At 44.6% G+C, this 16097-nt stretch overlaps 1 protein-coding gene and 1 long non-coding RNA gene across 2 annotated transcripts in view; both read right to left on the minus strand.

Moving 5' to 3' along the window:
- Positions 1-2384: 2384 nt before the first annotated feature.
- LOC135507542 (uncharacterized) lies at positions 2385-2764 on the minus strand. The gene is made up of 2 exons (XR_010450670.1): positions 2653-2764; positions 2385-2573 (listed from the first exon to the last, which is right to left on the minus strand). It is a non-coding gene; the product is annotated as an uncharacterized LOC135507542 (long non-coding RNA).
- An 11033-nt stretch (positions 2765-13797) lies between these two features.
- Positions 13798-16097, minus strand: part of LOC135508639 (kinesin-associated protein 3-like) — a 30724-nt gene continuing 28424 nt past the window's right edge. Inside the window, exon 11 of the mRNA XM_064928883.1 lies at positions 13798-14131. Within this exon, the coding sequence (XP_064784955.1) occupies positions 14023-14131 (109 nt within the window). The 3' untranslated portion in view covers positions 13798-14022. The remainder of the gene's footprint in view (positions 14132-16097) is intronic.

Here is a 16097-nt window from a genome sequence, read left to right on the forward strand (position 1 = left end):
GTCGGGTACGACGCCAAACTGCAGTCAGTTCAAGACCCTGGTGAGGACGACAAGCATGCAGATGAGTTTCCCTGAGATGGTTTCTGACAGTTTGTGCAGAAATTCTTCGGTTGCACTCAAACCTAACTCAGCCAATCAGAATGACTTCTTCCCCACAAAGGGCTTTATTACAGACAGAAATACTCCTCAGTTTCATCAGCTGTCTCAGACCATCCCGCAGGTGAAGGAGCCGGAAGTGGAGGTCCTGGGCTGGTGTGGTTACATTGTGAGGCCAGTTGGACATACTGCCAAATTCTCTAAAACGACGCTGGACAGCATGCCAATTGCACACTCCCTCAAAACTTGAGACATCTGTACACATTTTAGAATGGCCTTTCACGCTGTTTAATCAGCTTCTTGATATGCCACACCTGTCAGGTGGATGGATTATTGTGGCAAAGGAGAAGATAACTGAGGAAGCCAAGCCAAGTCAGTAAAAAAATCCATAACACAACCTAGGTTGTGATAATTATGCTGTTTGCTCTATAACCCATTAGTTCATATGCCACAGTGATATACAATAAGGCCTTGACAACATAAAGACAACAGTCACACAGCGGCGGGATAAGTTCAACTACGCATTTCATCACAAAACCAGAGAGCAACGTCTCACCGTCAACAGTGAAGAGGCGACTCCGGGATGCTGTCCTTCTTGGCAGTGTCTGTGTTCTTTTGCACATCTTAATCTTTTCTTTTTATTGGCCAGTCTGAGATATGGCTTTTTCTTTGCAACTCTGCCTAGAAGGTCAGCATCCCGGAGTCGCCTCTTCACTGTTGACGTTGAGACTGGTGTTTTGTGGGTACTATTTAATGAAGCTGCCAGTTGAGGACTTGTGAGGCGTCTGTTTCTCAATCTAGACACTCTAATGTACTTGTCATCTTGCTCAGTTGTGCACCGGGGCCTCCCACTCTTTCTATTCTGGTTAGAGCCAGTTTGCTCTGTTCTGTGAAGGGAGTAGTACACAGTGTTGTACGAGGTTTTCTGTTTCTTGGAAATTTCTCCCATGGAATAGCTTTCATTTCTGAGAACAAGAATAGACTGACGAGTTTCAGAAGAAAGTTATTCGTTTCTGGCCTGTAATCAAACCCACAAATGCTGATGCTCCGGATACTCCACTAGTCTAAAGAAGGACAGTGTTATTGCTTTTTTAAATCAGAACAACAGTTTTCAGCTGTGCTATCATAATTGCAAAAGGGTTTTCTCATGATCGATTTGCCTTTTTAAAATAACGAACTTGGATTAGCTAACACAACGTGCCATTGGAACACAGGAGTGATGGTTGCTGATAATGGTCCGAATCAGGCGTTTCCAGCTACAATAGTCATTTACAACTGTATTTCTGATTAATTTGAAAAAGTGATTTTCTTTCAATAACAAGGAATTTCTAAGTGACCCTAAACTGTTGAATGGTATGGGGACATCAGTTAGTCGAGGTAATTTAGGTAATATGTACACACATATTACCTAAATTACTTCGACTAACCAGTGCCCCCACACATTGACTCGGTACCGGGTACCCCCTGTATATAGTCTCATTACTAACCAGTGCCCCCCCCGCACATTGACTCTGTACCCCCTGTATATAGCCTCCACATTGACTCTGTACCCCCTGTATATAGCCTCCACATTGACTCTGTACCCCCTGTATATAGTCTCATTATTAACCAGTGCCCCCTCCGCACATTGACTCTGTACCCCCTGTATATCGTCTCGCTATTGTTATTTTACTGCAGCTCTTTAACTACTTGTTACTTTTATTTCTTATTCATATTTTTTGTAACTGCTCTGTTGGTTAGGGACTTCAAGCATTTCACTCTGAGGTCTACACCTGTTGTATTCAGCATTTCACTCTGAGGTCTACACCTGTTGTATTCAGCATTTCACTGTGAGGTCTACTACACCTGTTGTATTCAGGTCTACTACACCTGTTGTATTCAGGCATTTCACTCTGTATTCAGGTCTACTACACCTGTTGTATTCAGCATTTCACTGTGAGGTCTACTACACCTGTTGTATTCAGGTCTACTACACTTGTTGTATTCAGGTCTACTACACCTGTTGTATTCGTTACATGTGACTAATACAATAGCATTTGATCTGTTTGGACACTCTGTTCACAGGCGTTGTATTGTCTGTCGGCTGGCAGATAACCCCACCTGAGCAGTTGTTCCATGTGGTTTGTTCCTTCACAGTTTCCTAGAACACCTGTTCAACTCTCCCAGCATTAACATTCATTTCAGTGTTTTCAAGTGTTTGTGCTACTGATGTTTGTTCACAATAAAAGGGAATTGTCCTGATCAATTATGCATAACCATAATATTATATTCATATTCAAATTAAATACTTTATAGTTCATATTGTTTTTAATTAAGTAAAATCAGAAATCAATTTGAACAGTGATTTTAATTGTTCACAGTCCACACCAATAAATCCCTCATGGTTTTATAAGGTTCTTCACAGCAGTAGAGAATTCTAAAGCAGTGGTTTACAGTAGTTCCCATGAGCTTCAGTCACTGTTCTCACATCAAATACACTGCTGTGCTGTTCTCACATCAAATACACTTCAGGTTCTCATCAAATACACTGCTGTGCTGTTCTCACATCAAATACACCTGCTGTGCTGTTCTCACATCAAATACACTGCTGTGCTGTTCTCACATCAAATACACTGCTGTGCTGTTCTCACATCAAATACACTGTTGTGCTGTTCTCACATCAAATACACTGCTGCTTTCTCCCCTCAGTAACACAATAAAGTAACACATACTTTAAATAAAAGTAAGAAAATAATAAACATGACTATTATAAAACAAACAGTAAACAAAACCTCTCATATACAATCATATTTAATATAACCTGAGAAAATAAGAAACCTCTAACAGTTGTACTGTACATATCAACATATCAAATGTTGTATTGTCAACCAGCAACAGAAGTAATTAATGGTGATGTGTGCCACAGAATAGGAAGTGGCCATGTGTATCCTCAGGTCTACTGCTGCTGCCTACTGCAGGTCTACTACACCTGCTTGTACTGCTTGCAGGTCTACTACACCTGTTGTATTCAGGTCTACTACACCTGCTGTATTCAGGTCTACTACACCTGTTGTATTCAGGCCACCTGTTGTATTCAGCATTTCACTGTGAGGCCTACTACACCTGTTGTATTCTGCAGTTCTACTCTGAGGTCTACTACACTGTTGCTGCAGGTCTACCCCACCTGTTGTATTCAGGTCTACTACACCTGTTGTATTCAGGTCTACTACACCTGTTGTATTCAGCACTGCTGCTGTTCACTGCTGCTGCAGCCTACTGCGCTGCTGTTGTATTCTGGTACTACTGCTGCCGCCACCTGCTTGTATTCAGGTCTACTACACCTGTTGTATTCAGGTCTACTACACCTGTTGTATTCAGGTGCTACTACACCTGTTGTATTGCTGGTCTACTGCTGCTGTTGTATTCAGGTGCTACCCCACCTGTTGTATGCTGCTGCTGTCGCCTACTGCCTGTTGTATTCACTGCTTTCACCTACTGCTGTCTACTACTGCTGCTGCTATTCAGGTCTGCCGCCACCTGTTGCTATTGCCAGGCTGCCGCACCTGTTGTATTCAGGTCTACCCCACCTGTTGCTGCAGGTCTACTGCCACCTGTTGTATTCAGGTCTGCTGCCACCTGTGCTGTATGCCGCCTACTGCTGCTGCAGTCATTTAACCATTCATTGTAGCCATTGAGGCTCTGCACAGTTGCTTTATAATGATTATTTTTGTCGTAAATTCACTTGTTCATTCCTGGTATTAATACATTCGGATTTAATCAACAAATAGTCGCTTTACAAAAAGGTTAAGGGTACAAGACCTGTACATATCTGGCTGTGTTGGCAAAATCACTACATATCCCATCAAGCCACAGCTGGGAGGGGCTGCCCGTTGTCATGGTTCCAAGACCAGTCGTTAATAATAATAATAATATAATATAGGAACGTTCAGAGCCAGCGGGGAGGGGCTGCCCGTTGTCATGGTTCCAAGACCAGTCAGGAACGTTCAGAGCCAAGCGGGGAGGGGCTGCCTGTTGTCATGGTTCCAAGACCAGTCAGAAAAGTTCAGCTGACCCTACGCCAGTGGATCTCTAAACTGAACTTGGATCCGGGTTAAGTACACAATGATATTCTTCGCCACAGTTATCTTACCACACCAGATAGCTCGTGACAACAGATAGCTCGTGACAACAGATAGCTCGTGACAACAGATAGCTCGTGACAACAGATAGCTTGTGACAACAGGTCGTGACAACAGATGTTGTGACCAATCATGACTATTCAACAAAACTGTTGAATTAAGGTCTTTCCCACCTGAATTCCTTAGTTACACGATGGAATAACTAGCAAACCTTTTGAAGTTGAGGTCAGTATATATGATGTTTGGCAATGAGGACTAAAACAGCCAAGTTCAGTATTCAGCTAGTCTAGCACCAGTAAGGAGAGGACTTAGCTAGATAGTGTAGTAGTATCAGGCCAGTAAGGAGAGGGACTTAGCTAGATAGTTAGGTCAGTATCAGGCCAGTTGGAGAGGTCTACTAGATGTTGTAGTATCAGGCCAGTAGGAGAGGGACTTAGCTAGATAGTGTAGTCAGTATCAGGCCAGTTGTAGAGGTCTAGCTAGATGTGTGTCAGTATCAGGCCACTAAGGAGAGGGACTTAGCTAGATAGTGTAGTCAGTATCAGGCCAGTTGGAGAGGGACTTACTAGATAGTGTAGTCAGTATCAGGCCTAGGAGAGGGACTTGCTAGATAGTGTAGTCAGTATCAGGCCAGTAAGGAGAGGACTTAGCTAGATAGTGTAGTCAGTATCAGGACTTAGCTAGATAGTGTAGTCAGTATCAGGCCAGTAAGGAGAGGGACTAGCTAGATAGTTGTATATCAGGTCTACTTAGCAGATAGTGTGTAGTATCAGGCCAGTAAGGAGAGGGACTTAGCTGTTGTAGTGTCAGGTCAGTATCAGGCCAGTAAGGAGAGGGACTTAGCTAGATAGTGTAGTCAGTATCAGGCCAGTAAGGAGAGGGACTTAGCTAGATAGTGTAGTCAGTATCAGGCCAGTAAGGAGAGGACTTACTAGATAGTGTAGTAGTATCAGGCCAGTAAGGAGAGGGACTAGCTAGATAGTGTAGTCAGTATCAGGCCAGTAAGGAGAGGGACTTAGCTAGATAGTGTAGTCAGTATCAGGCCAGTAGAGAGGGACTTAGCTAGATAGTGTAGTCTATCAGGCCAGTTGGAGAGGGACTTAGCTAGATAGTGTAGTCAGTATCAGGCCAGTAAAGAGAGGACTTAGCTAGACCTGTTGTATATCAGGCCAGTAAGGAGAGGGACTTAGCTAGATAGTGTAGTCAGTATCAGGCCAGGTCTAGCTAGATAGTGTAGTCAGTATCAGGCCAGTAAGGAGAGGGACTTAGCTAGATAGTGTAGGTCTAGTATCAGGCCAGTAAGGAGAGGGACTTAGCTAGATAGTGTAGTAGTATCAGGCCAGTAAGGAGAGGGACTTAGCAGATAGTTGTAGTATCAGGCCAGTAAGGAGAGGGACTTAGCTAGATAGGTCTACTACAGGCCAGTTGTATTCAGGTCTTAGCTAGATAGTTGTATTCAGGCCAGTAAGGAGAGGGACTTGTTGATAGTTAGTCAGTATCAGGCCAGTAAGGAGAGGGACTTACAGATAGTGTAGTCAGTATCAGGCCAGTAAGGAGAGGGACTTAGCTAGATAGTGTAGTCTAGTATCAGGCCAGTTGTAGAGGACTTAGCTAGATAGTGTAGTCAGTATCAGGCCAGTAAGGAGAGGGACTTAGCTAGATAGTGTAGTCTGTTTGGACAGTCTGGAGAGGCGACTTAGCTAGATAGTGTAGTCAGTATCAGGCCAGTGGCAGATAACCCCACCTGAGCAGTATGTTCCAGTGTGGTTTGTTCCTTCAGTCAGTTTCCAGAACAGAGGGGGCTCAACTCTCCTAGCATTAACATTCAGGCCAGTGGAGAGGGACTTAGCTAGATAGTGTTGTATCAGGCCAGTAAGGAGAGGGACTTAGCTAGATAGTGTAGTCAGTATCAGGCCAGTAAGGAGAGGGACTTAGCTAGATAGTGTAGTCAGTCAAGTAAGGAGAGGGACTTAGCTAGATAGTGTAGTCAGTATCAGGCCAGTTTTTAGGGATTAGCTAGATAAGTCAGTATCAGGCCAGTAAGGAGAGGGACTTTTAGATAGTGTTCAGTATCAGGCCAGTAAAGAGGGACTTAGTTTAGATAGTGTTCAGTATCAGGCCAGTAAGAGAATTCTAAAGCTAGATAGTTTAGTCAGTATCAGGCCAGTAAGGAGAGGGACTTAGCTAGATCAGTGTAGTCAGTATCAGGCCAGTAAGGATAGGGACTTAGCTAGATAGTGTAGTCAGTATCAGGCCAGTAAGGAGAGGGACTTAGCTAGATAGTGTAGTCAGTATCAGGCCAGTAAGGAGAGGGACTTAGCTAGATAGTGTAGTCAGTATCAGGCCATCAAATAGGGACTTAGCTAGATAGTGTAGTCAGTATCAGGCCAGTAAGGAGAGGGACTTAGCTAGATAGTGTAGTCAGTATCAGGCCAGTAAGGAGAGGGACTTAGCTAGATAGTGTAGTCAGTATCAGGCCAGTAAGAGAGGGACTTACTTTAGATAGTGTAGTCAGTATCAGGCCAGTAAGAGAGGGACTTAAGTCAGTATCAGGCCAGTAAGGAGAGGGACTTAGCTAGATATAAAACAGGCCAGTAAACAAAGGGACTTAGCTAGATAGTGTAGTCAGTATCAGGCCAGTAAGGAGAGGGACTTAGCTAGATAGTGTAGTCAGTATCAGGAAAGTAAGGAGAGGGACTTAAGCTAGAAGTGTAGTCATATCAGGCCAGTAAGGAGAGGGACTTAGCTAGATAGTGTAGTCAGTATCAGGCCAGTAAGGAGAGGGACTTAGCTAGATAGTGTAGTCAGTATCAGGCCAGTAAGGAGAGGGACTTAGCTAGATAGTGTAGTCAGTATCAGGCCAGTAAGGAGAGGGACTTAGCTAGATAGTGTAGCTCAGTATCAGGCCAGTAAGGAGAGGGACTTAGCTAGATAGTGTAGTCAGTATCAGGCCAGTAAGGAGAGGGACTTAGCTAGATAGTGTAGTCAGTATCAGGCCAGTAAGGAGAGGGACTTAGCTAGATAGTGTAGTCAGTATCAGGCCAGTAAGGAGAGGGACTTAGCTAGATAGTGTAGTCAGTATCAGGCCAGTAAGGAGAGGGACTTAGCTAGATAGTGTAGTCAGTATCAGGCCAGTAAGGAGAGGGACTTAGCTAGATAGTGTAGTCAGTATCAGGCCAGTAAGGAGAGGGACTTAGCTAGATAGTGTAGTCAGTATCAGGCCAGTAAGGAGAGGGACTTAGCTAGATAGTGTAGTCAGTATCAGGCCAGTAAGGAGAGGGACTTAGCTAGATAGTGTAGTCAGTATCAGGCCAGTAAGGAGAGGGACTTAGCTAGATAGTGTAGTCAGTATCAGGCCAGTAAGGAGAGGGACTTAGCTAGATAGTGTAGTCAGTATCAGGCCAGTAAGGAGAGGCTTACTAGATAGTGTAGTCAGTATCAGGCCTACTTGCTAGATAGTGTAGTCAGTATCAGGCCAGTAAGGAGAGGGACTTAGCTGATAGTGTAGTCATATCAGGCCAGTAAGGAGCCATTGAGACTCTGCTAGATAGTGTAGTCAGTATCAGGCCAGTAAGGAGAGGGACTTAGCTAGATAGTGTTCAGTATCCTGGTAGTAAGGAGAGGGACTTAGCTAGACAGTGTAGTCAGCTATCAGGCCAAAAGGTTAAGGGACTTAGCTAGATAGTGTAGTCAGTATCAGGCTGTAAGGAAGGGACTTAGCTAGATAGTGTAGTCAGTATCAGGCCAGTAAGGAGAGGGACTTAGCTAGATAGTGTAGTCAGTATCAGGCCAGTAAGGAGAGGGACCTAGATAGTGTAGTCAGTATCAGGCCAGTAAGGAGAGGGACTTAGCTAGATAGTGTAGTCAGTATCAGGCCAGTAAGGAGAGGGACTTAGTTAGATAGTGTAGTCAGTATCAGGCCAGTAAGGAGAGGGACTTAGCTAGATAGTGTAGTCAGTATCAGGGGACTTAGCTAGATAGTGTAGTCAGTATCAGGCCAGTAAGGAGAGGGACTTAGCTAGATAGTGTAGTCAGTATCCAGGACCAGTAAGGAGAGGGACTTAGCTAGATAGTGTAGTCAGTATCAGGCCAGTAAGGAGAGGGACTTAGCTAGATAGTGTAGTCCCTATCAGGCCAGTAAGGAGAGGGACTTCTAGAAGTGTAGTCAGTATCAGGCCATAAGGGTTAAGACTTAGCAATGTGTAGTCAGTATCAGGCCAGTAAGGTTAGGGACTTAGCTAGATAGTGTAGTCAGTATCAGGCCAGTAAGGAGAGGGACTTAGCTAGATAGTGTAGTCAGTATCAGGCCAGTAAGGAGAGGGACTTAGCTAGATAGTGTAGTCAGTATCAGGCCAGTAAGGAGAGGGACTTAGCTAGATAGTGTAGTCAGTATCAGGCCAGTAAGGAGAGGGACTTAGCTAGATAGTGTAGTCAGTATCAGGCCAGTAAGGAGAGGGACTTAGCTAGATAGTGTAGTCAGTTCAGGCCAGTAAGGAGAGGGACTTAGTAGATAGTGTAGTCAGTATCAGGCCAGTAAGGAGAGGGACTTAGCTAGATAGTGTAGTCAGTATCAGGCCAGTAAGCAAAGGGTTTAGATAGTGTAGTCAGTATCAGGATGTTTGGAGAGGACTTAGCTAGATAGTGTAGTCAGTATCAGGCCAGTAAGGAGAGGGACTTAGCTAGATAGTGTAGTCAGTATCAGGCCAGTAAGGAGAGGGACTTAGCTAGATAGTGTAGTCAGTATCAGGCCAGTAAGGAGAGGGACTTAGCTAGATAGTGTAGTCAGTATCAGGCCAGTAAGGAGAGGGACTTAGCTAGATAGTGTAGTCAGTATCAGGCCAGTAAGGAGAGGGACTTAGCTAGATAGTGTAGTCAGTATCAGGCCAGTAAGGAGAGGGACTTAGCTAGATAGTGTAGTCAGTATCAGGCCAGTAAGGAGAGGGATTAGCTAGATAGTGTAGTCAGTATCAGGCCAGTAAGGAGAGGGACTTAGCTAGATAGTGTAGTCAGTATCAGGCCAGTAAGGAGAGGGACTTAGCTAGATAGTGTAGTCAGTATCAGGCCAGTAAGGAGAGGGACTTAGCTAGATAGTGTAGTCAGTATCAGGCCAGTAAGGAGAGGGACTTAGCTAGATAGTGTAGTCAGTATCAGGCCAGTAAGGAGAGGGACTTAGCTAGATAGTGTAGTCAGTATCAGGCCAGTAAGGAGAGGGACTTAGCTAGATAGTGTAGTCAGTATCAGGCCAGTAAGGAGAGGGACTTAGCTAGATAGTGTAGTCAGTATCAGGCCAGTAAGGAGAGGGACTTAGCTAGATAGTGTAGTCAGTATCAGGCCAGTAAGGAGAGGGACTTGTAGCTAGATAGTGTAGTCAGTCAGTATCAGGCCAGTAAGGAGAGGGACTTAGCTAGATAGTGTAGTCAGTATCAGGCCAGTAAGGAGAGGGACTTAGCTAGATAGTGTAGTCAGTATCAGGCCAGTAAGGAGAGGGACTTAGCTAGATAGTGTAGTCAGTATCAGGCCAGTAAGGAGAGGGACTTAGCTAGATAGTGTAGTCAGTATCAGGCCAGTAAGGAGAGGGACTTAGCTAGATAGTGTAGTCAGTATCAGGCCAGTAAGGAGAGGGAAGTAGATTAATATATATACATTATACATAGTTAACTAGTGCACTATTATTTTTTGTTACGTGTAGTTACACAAGGTATGCACTCTACAGTGTATTGAGTACTTAATGGTGATTAAATGCAGTACTCAAGCAGACAATAGCAGTAGCCTTGAAGAGCATATGAGGTTATGTTAAATATAGCTAGAGTAGCGTGATCCTTGAGCCAAAGCTGACAACATGAGTGGTTGTCTGTTCATGCAGATATAAGAAGAATAACTTAAAGGTGCTACATTCTCAATGTCTCCCCCGTGTGGAAGGTGGGGGAACTGCAACAGCTTTATGCTGCATTCTAAACAAATCTCCCCCTTCTCTGCATTCTACTTCCCTGTAACATGATGGAGACTGACGCCTGAGCCTTTAACTTTCGGTTTTGATCCACCAGCTTCAAAAATGTTTTTTTGTTATTTTTTGTTATTGAAAAGATAGTTCACAGTGATTTAGATGGTACAATGATTCCCTACACTATTCAGTACTTGTTTTCTCACATAAACTGAAATTGAGCGAACAGTGTTGAATTTTTGCAACCAGGAAATTTCCACTTGAGTGGAATGTTACTAGATAACACAGCCACAAAGTCAAAACAACTTTCCCATTTTTTTTACAACAGATTCCCTCTCTGGTGGGAGAAAAAGAAAACATGTATATCACAGCCAATCACATCACTATCGGTTAAGTAATCCTGTTAAACACTATCATTCCACTATTGGTGCAGATATATTATGGACATTTTGTGAAATTACAATTTGAAAATAAAACACATACATGCGTAGTACCTTTAATTCTAAATACAAGTGGTTTCAAGCCGAGCTTAGTAGCCTGCACTGAAATTCTATTTAGATGCCCATCTTTATAGTAATGATTCAGTGGTCCTTAGTCTTAAGTCATATTCATGCAGAAGTGTGTGTGATTTGTGTGATAATATAAACATGTAAATGTCTACAAAACATAATTTAAACCCTCTGCGACGTCATGCTGAAATAAGAGGCAACATCTAACGTGATATTTGCACCTACCAAAGCATTGCCTGAACAATGAAAACATTCCAATAATACATTTGAATCTTTTCAAATTCAGTAAATGGAGCGTATAAAAACCATCTATGGCTGTCAGGTTATTAGCACACAGAAGATACGTAGTCAGGAAATCATGATGGCTGTCAGGTTATTAGCACACAGAAGATACGTAAAGTCAGGAAATCATGATGGCTGTCAGGTTATTAGCACACAGAAGATACGGAAAGTCAGGAAATCATGATGGCTGTCAGGTTATTAGTCACACAGAAGATATCTGTGTTCGTAGTCAGGAAATCATGATGGCTGCTGACACATCACTACCACACTGATACATCACTAACACACTGATCTGTTCCAATAGTCACTAACACACTGATCTGTGTCCTGACACACCCTACATCACTACCACACTGATCTGTGTCCTGACACACCCTACATCACTAACACACTGATCTGTGTTCTGACACACCCTACATCACTAACACACTGATCTGTGTCCTGACACACCCTACATCACTAACACACTGATCTGTGTTCTGACACACCCTACATCACTAACACACTGATCTGTGTTCTGACACACCCTACATCACTAACACACTGATCTGTGTCCTGACACACCCTACATCACTACCACACTGATCTGTGTCCTGACACACCCTACATCACTAACACACTGATCTGTGTTCTGACACTACCACCTACATCACTACCACACTGATCTGTGTTCTGACTGATCTGTGTTCGCCCTACATCACTACCACACTGATCTGTGTTCTGACACACCCTACATCATTAACACACTGATCTGTGTTCTGACACGCCCTACATCACTAACACACTGATCTGTGTTCTGACATCTGTGTTCCCCTACATCACTACCACACTGATCTGTGTTCTGACACACCCTACATCACTAACACACTGATCTGTGTTCTGACACTGATCCCTACATCACTACCACACTGATCTGTGTTCTGACACGCCCTACATCACTACCACACTGATCTGTGTTCTACCACACTGATCCCTACATCACTAACACACTGATCTGTGTTCTGACACACCCTACATCACTAACACACTGATCTGTGTCCTGACACACCCTACATCACTAACACACTGATCTGTGTCCTGACACTGATCTGTGTCCTACATCATTAACACTAGTTAGGTTGCAGCTGAAATGATACCCTATTTCAGAAATAGTCCTCTACTTTCACCACATGGTCAGTGTTCATAGTGAATGGGGGTTGGTCAGTGTTCATAGTGAATGGGGTTGGTCAGTGTTCATAGTGAATGGGGGTTGGTCAGTGTTCATAGTGAATGGGGGTTGGTCAGTGTTCATAGTGAATGGGGGGGGTTGGTCAGTGTTCATAGTGAATGGGGGTTGGTCAGTGTTCATAGTGAATGGGGGTTGGTCAGTGTTCATAGTGAATGGGGGTTGGTCAGTGTTCATAGTGAATGGGGTTGGTCAGTGTTCATAGTGAATGGGGGTTGGTCAGTGTTCATAGAGAATGGGGGTTGGTCAGTGTTCATAGAGAATGGGGGTGAATGAATGGGGGTTGGTCAGTGTTCATAGTGAATGGGGTTGGTCAGTGTTCATAGTGAATGGGGGTTGGTCAGTGTTCATAGTGAATGGGGTTGGTCAGTGTTCATAGTGAATGGGGGTTGGTCAGTGTTCATAGAGAATGGGGTTGGTCAGTGTTCATAGTGAATGGGGGTTGGTCAGTGTTCATAGAGAATGGGTGTTGGTCAGTGTTCATAGTGAATGGGGGTTGGTCAGTGTTCATAGTGAATGGGGGTTGGTCAGTGTTCATAGTGAATGGGGGTTGGTCAGTGTTCATAGTGAATGGGGGTTGGTCAGTGTTCATAGTGAATGGGGGTTGGTCAGTGTTCATAGTGAATGGGGGTTGGTCAGTGTTCATAGTGAATGGGGGTTGGTCAGTGTTCATAGAGAATGGGGGTTGGTCAGTGTTCATAGTGAATGGGGGTTGGTCAGTGTTCATAGAGAATGGGGTTGGTCAGTGTTCATAGTGAATGGGGGTTGGTCAGTGTTCATAGTGAATGGGGGTTGGTCAGTGTTCATAGTGAATGGTGGTTGGTCAGTGTTCATAGTGAATGGGGGTTGGTCAGTGTTCATAGAGAATGTGGGTTGGTCAGTGTTCATAGTGAATGGGGGTTGGTCAGTGTTCATAGAGAATGGGGGTTGGTCAGTGTTCATAGTGAATGGGGGTTGGTCAGTGTTCATAGTGAATGGGGGTTGGTCAGTGTTCATAGTGAATGGGGGTTGGTCAGTGTTCATAGTGAATGGGGGTTGGTCAGTGTTCATAGTGAATGGGGGTTGGTCAGTGTTCATAGTGAATGGGGGTTGGTCAGTGTTCATAGAGAATGGGGGTTGGTCAGTGTTCATAGCGAATGGGGGTTGGTCAGTGTTCATAGAGAATGGGGGTTGGTCAGTGTTCATAGGGAATGGGGGTTGGTCAGTGTTCATAGGGAATGGGGGTTGGTCAGTGTTAAGTGTTGATGGGGGTCGATCAGTGTTAAGTGTTGAGGGTTGAGGGTTGGTCAGACTATGTGGATGGTGATTGGTCAGACTATGTGGATGGTGTTAATGGGGATTGGTCAGATTATGTGGATGGGGATTGGCCAGTGTTCATAGTGGATGGTGATTGGTCAGACAATGTGGATGGGGATTTGTCAGTGTTTACAGTGAATGGGGATTGGTCAGACAATGTGGATGGGGATTGGTCAGTGTTCATAGTGGATGGTGATTGGTCAGACTTTGTGAAGGGGATTGGTCAGTGTTTATAGTGGATGGTGATTGGTCAGACTGTGAAGGGGGATTGGTCAGTGTTCATAGTGGATGGTGATTGGTCAGACTGTGAAGGGGATTGGTCAGTGTTCATAGTGGATGGTGATTGGTCAGACTGTGAAGGGGATTGGTCAGTGTTCATAGTGGATGGTGATTGGTCAGACTGTGAAGGGGATTGGTCAGTGTTCATAGTGGATGGTGATTGGTCAGACTGTGAAGGGGATTGGTCAGTGTTCATAGTGGATGGTGATTGGTCAGACTGTGAAGGGGGATTGGTCAGTGTTCATAGTGGATGGTGATTGGTCAGACTGTGAAGGTTTATCTGGAAGAAGTGTAGTCGTAGAACTGCTCGTCTGGCCTGAAGCCGAAGCCGGTGGCCGGTCGGCTTGATGTCCCCGTGGTCAGGTCAAACCCATCAGCTCCTCCACTGGAGAGAGACAAACAGAGAGATATTACAACGTTAGCCCCTCCACTGGAGAGAGACAAACAGAGAGATATTACAACGTTAGCCCCTCCACTGGAGAGAGACAAACAGAGAGATATTACAACGTTAGCCCCTCCACTGGAGAGAGACAAACAGAGAGATATTACAACGTTAGCCCCTCCACTGGAGAGAGACAAACAGAGAGATATTACAACGTTAGCCCCTCCACTGGAGAGAGACAAACAGAGAGATATTACAACGTTAGCCCCTCCACTGGAGAGAGACAAACAGAGAGATATTACAACGTTAGCCCCTCCACTGGAGAGAGACAAACAGAGAGATATTACAACGTTAGCCCCTCCACTGGAGAGAGACAAACAGAGAGATATTACAACGTTAGCCCCTCCACTGGAGAGAGACAAACAGAGAGATATTACAACGTTAGCCCCTCCACTGGAGAGAGACAAACAGAGAGATATTACAACGTTAGCCCCTCCACTGGAGAGAGACAAACAGAGAGATATTACAACGTTACCACTGGAGAGAGACAAACAGAGAGATATTACAACGTTAGCCCCTCCACTGGAGAGAGACAAACAGAGAGGTTAGCCCCTCCACTGGAGAGAGACAAACAGAGAGATATTACAACGTTAGCCCCTCCACTGGAGAGAGACAAACAGAGAGATATTACAACGTTAGCCCCTCCACTGGAGAGAGACAAACAGAGAGATATTACAACGTTAGCCCCTCCACTGGAGAGAGACAAACAGAGAGATATTACAACGTTAGCCCCTCCACTGGCTCCTCCAGAGAGACAAACAGAGAGATATTACAACGTTAGCTCCTCCACTGGAGAGAGACAAACAGAGAGATATTACAACGTTAGCCCCTCCACTGGAGAGAGACAAACAGAGAGATATTACAACGTTAGCCCCTCCACTGGAGAGAGACAAACAGAGAGATATTACAACGTTAGCTCCTCCACTGGAGAGAGACAAACAGAGAGATATTACAACGTTAGCCCCTCCACTGGAGAGAGACAAACAGAGAGATATTACAACGTTAGCCCCTCCACTGGAGAGAGACAAACAGAGAGATATTACAAACGTTAGCTCCTCCACTGGAGAGAGACAAACAGAGAGATATTACAACGTTAGCCCCTCCACTGGAGAGAGACAAACAGAGAGATATTACAACGTTAGCCCCTCCACTGGAGAGAGACAAACAGAGAGATATTACAACGTTAGCCCCTCCACTGGAGAGAGACAAACAGAGAGATATTACAACGTTAGCTCCCTCCACTGGAGAGAGACAAACAGAGAGATATTACAACGTTAGCCCCTCCACTGGAGAGAGACAAACAGAGAGATATTACAACGTTAGCCCCTCCACTGGAGAGAGACAAACAGAGAGATATTACAACGTCAGCCCCTCCACTGGAGAGAGACAAACAGAGAGATATTACAACGTCAGCTCCTCCACTGGAGAGAGACAAACAGAGAGATATTACAACGTTAGCTCCTCCACTGGAGAGAGACAAACAGAGAGATATTACAACGTTAGCTCCTCCACTGGAGAGAGACAAACAGAGAGATATTACAACGTTAGCCCCTCCACTGGAGAGAGACAAACAGAGAGATATTACAACGTTAGCTCCTCCACTGGAGAGGAGAGAGACAAACAGAGAGATATTACAACGTTAGCTCCTCCACTGGAGAGAGACAAACAGAGAGATATTACAACGTTAGCCCCTCCACTGGAGAGAGACAAACAGAGAGATATTACAACGTTAGCTCCTCCACTGGAGAGAGACAAACAGAGAGATATTACAACGTTAGCTCCTCCACTGGAGAGATTACAAACAGAGAGATATTACAACGTCAGCTCCTCCACTGGAGAGAGACAAACAGAGAGATATTACAACGTTAGCCCCTCCACTGGAGAGAGACAAACAGAGAGATATTAAACG

The sequence above is a fragment of the Oncorhynchus masou genome, chromosome 3, assembly GCF_036934945.1.
Source record: "Oncorhynchus masou masou isolate Uvic2021 chromosome 3, UVic_Omas_1.1, whole genome shotgun sequence".
Taxonomy (NCBI): domain Eukaryota; kingdom Metazoa; phylum Chordata; class Actinopteri; order Salmoniformes; family Salmonidae; genus Oncorhynchus; species Oncorhynchus masou.